The sequence below is a fragment of the Penaeus monodon genome, chromosome 16, assembly GCF_015228065.2.
Source record: "Penaeus monodon isolate SGIC_2016 chromosome 16, NSTDA_Pmon_1, whole genome shotgun sequence".
In the NCBI taxonomy this organism is placed as follows: domain Eukaryota; kingdom Metazoa; phylum Arthropoda; class Malacostraca; order Decapoda; family Penaeidae; genus Penaeus; species Penaeus monodon.
This window is the reverse complement of record NC_051401.1, coordinates 37,728,760-37,731,259: the sequence shown is the minus strand read 5'-3', so window position 1 is coordinate 37,731,259 and position 2,500 is coordinate 37,728,760. Positions and strand designations below refer to the sequence as shown.

The following is a 2,500-nucleotide window of genomic DNA, read 5'->3' as shown; positions in this document are numbered from 1 at the left end:
GCTGATGGAGGGTGTGGAGTCGCCGTTGGAAAAACCGTAAGGGTTATCAGGGATAAGGTCGACACGCTCGAAGGCTGTGCTCTCAACCTCATAGTTATTCGCTTGTGATGAAAAGCCGTAGGGGTTGCTTGGGATGCTGTCGACGCCCTCGAAGGCCTCCGTGATTGCTTGTGTACCGATTTCCACCTTGCTGGCTTCAGTGGAATACCCGTAAGGATTGTTGGGTATGAGTTTTACAGCAACAAAGCCACCCTCCGGCGCCTCTAATACTTTGATCTCCTTAGAGTAGCCATAGGGGTTCCTGGGGATCTTGCGTACCCTCAGAAAACCACTGGGGCGATTTATAGGTTGGTCATATTCCTTCTGTACGAGCTCTGAGTAACCATAGGGGTTCTTTGGAATGCTGGCAACATTCTCGAAACCCGATTTTTCCATATCAAGCTTTGCTACATTTTCTGAGTATCCATAGGGATTTGAAGGAATGGATTCCACATTTTCGAAGCCTGAGGGAGGGCTTTTGAGTGACTCAGGAGAACTGTCGATTTCGGTCGAGTATCCATAGGGATTTGTAGGGATAGATTCTACTTCTTCAAATCCAGAGGGAGATTCCTTCACCTTTTCAACGACAGAAGAATATCCATACGGATTTGATGGTATCAATGAGATGTTTTCAAATCCAGACACAACGCCATTCTGCTTATGGGGCTGTTGTTCAATCAGTTCTGAGTATCCATAGGGGTTATTGGGAATTGAATCAGATTTAGTAAAGGCTCCAGAAGGAAGTTCATACTTCAGGATCTTTTCAGCATAACCATAAGGATTAGTAGGAATAGCTGCAACGGACTCGAACCCTGATGGCCTGCTATTCTGCCTGTGTGCTTCTCCCTGTACCTTGACTGAGTATCCATATGGGTTGTCTGGAATTTCTTCGACTTCTTCGAAAGCAGATGGACTTTCGGAAATCTTAACTATATCCTCTGAGTACCCATAAGGATTTTTGGGGATAGACGCAACAGCTTTAAATCCTGATGGGAGAATAATAGAAAATGGATAATCCATCACGATCTCCTCTGAGTACCCATAAGGATTGATTGGAATAGAGGACACTTCTTCAAAAGCAGAAGCAGGAGCTGACAATTTGCTAATTTGATTTGAATATCCAAAAGGATTGTTTGGGATACTTAAAACTTTCTCAAATCCGGATGGCAAGGTTTTCCCATTGTGTATATCATTTTGGGTCACCTTCGAATATCCAAATGGGTTATGTGGGATGGCTTCGACGTTACCAAAGCCTGATGCATTAATATCATAACTTTGTATATTTTTGGAATATCCATAGGGATTATCAGGGATGAGTCTAACTGTTTCGAATGCAGATGGGCGATCTGCTGGGAATGCTGACCCCCTTCCTATTTTCTCTGAGAACCTGTGGGGATTGAAGGCAATGTAATCCCCGGCGTCAAAGGAACTTGGTGCCTGGTCTACCTTGTCCACTTTTTCGGAATAACCATAAGGGTTGGATGGGATGCTGGCGACATTGTCGAAGCCACTCACGAGATGCCTAGCTGAATGTTGAGTAGAATCTATTTTTTCAGAGAATCCATATGGATTAACTGGGATAGATTCATACTTTTCGAAGGCACCTGGTGTATCACCATGCTTCAGGATATCTTCAGAGTAACCATATGGATTTGTTGGTATAGCATCGACCGGTGCAAATCCTGATACCCTCATTTTAGTTGAGAGAGACTCTTGTTGCAACTGGGTACTGTAGCCGTATGGATTGGTGGAAATCTCCTCAAATTTCTTGAAACCACTTGGGAATTTCTCAGTATTTTTTATTTTTTCGGAATATCCATATGGATTAGAGGGAATGCTTGATACTTCTTCAAATGAGGTAGTTAAAGTAGGATTTCTGTGTTGTTCTGATTGAATTCTGTTTGAATATCCATAAGGATTGGATGGAATAGAGTCGACTTTTTCAAATCCACTTGAGGCAGATTTAAGCTCAGTCATTTTCTCAGAATAACCATATGGATTAGTGGGGATGGACTGAACAGAAACGAATCCTGATGTTGGAGCTTTAGGAGTGTGAACACCAGAATCTATATCATTAGAATAGCCATATGGATTTGCAGGGATAGCATCTACAGTTTCAAAACCTGATGGTGCATTCTTCAGCTCTTTGATTTCTATGGAGAATCCATATGGATTGCTGGGGATTGATTTAACTTCTATAAATCCAGTAGAAAGACTTTTGCCATGCTTTGCGGAACTTTCAATCTTCTCAGAATAACCATATGGATTTGATGGGATTGATTTTACAGCTATAAAACCACTAGGGTGATCTTGTAGCTTCTTAACTTCGGCTGAATATCCATATGGATTATTGGGGATAGACTCAACCTTTTCAAAACCACTTCCAGTACTCCTCAGCTCGAAGTTGTCTGTCTGTCTTTTCTCTGGATAGCCATATGGGTTCATGGGAATGGAGTCCACT

General features: G+C 42.4%; 1 protein-coding gene across 1 annotated transcript in view; it reads right to left on the bottom strand.

The window, feature by feature from the left end:
- LOC119582760 overlaps window positions 1-2,500 on the bottom strand; it is a 14,332-nt gene that overhangs the window by 425 nt on the left and 11,407 nt on the right. The window contains exon 3 of the mRNA XM_037931186.1: window positions 1-2,500. This exon is cut by the window's left edge and continues 425 nt beyond it; it is cut by the window's right edge and continues 1,935 nt beyond it. Within this exon, the coding sequence (XP_037787114.1) occupies window positions 1-2,500 (2,500 nt within the window).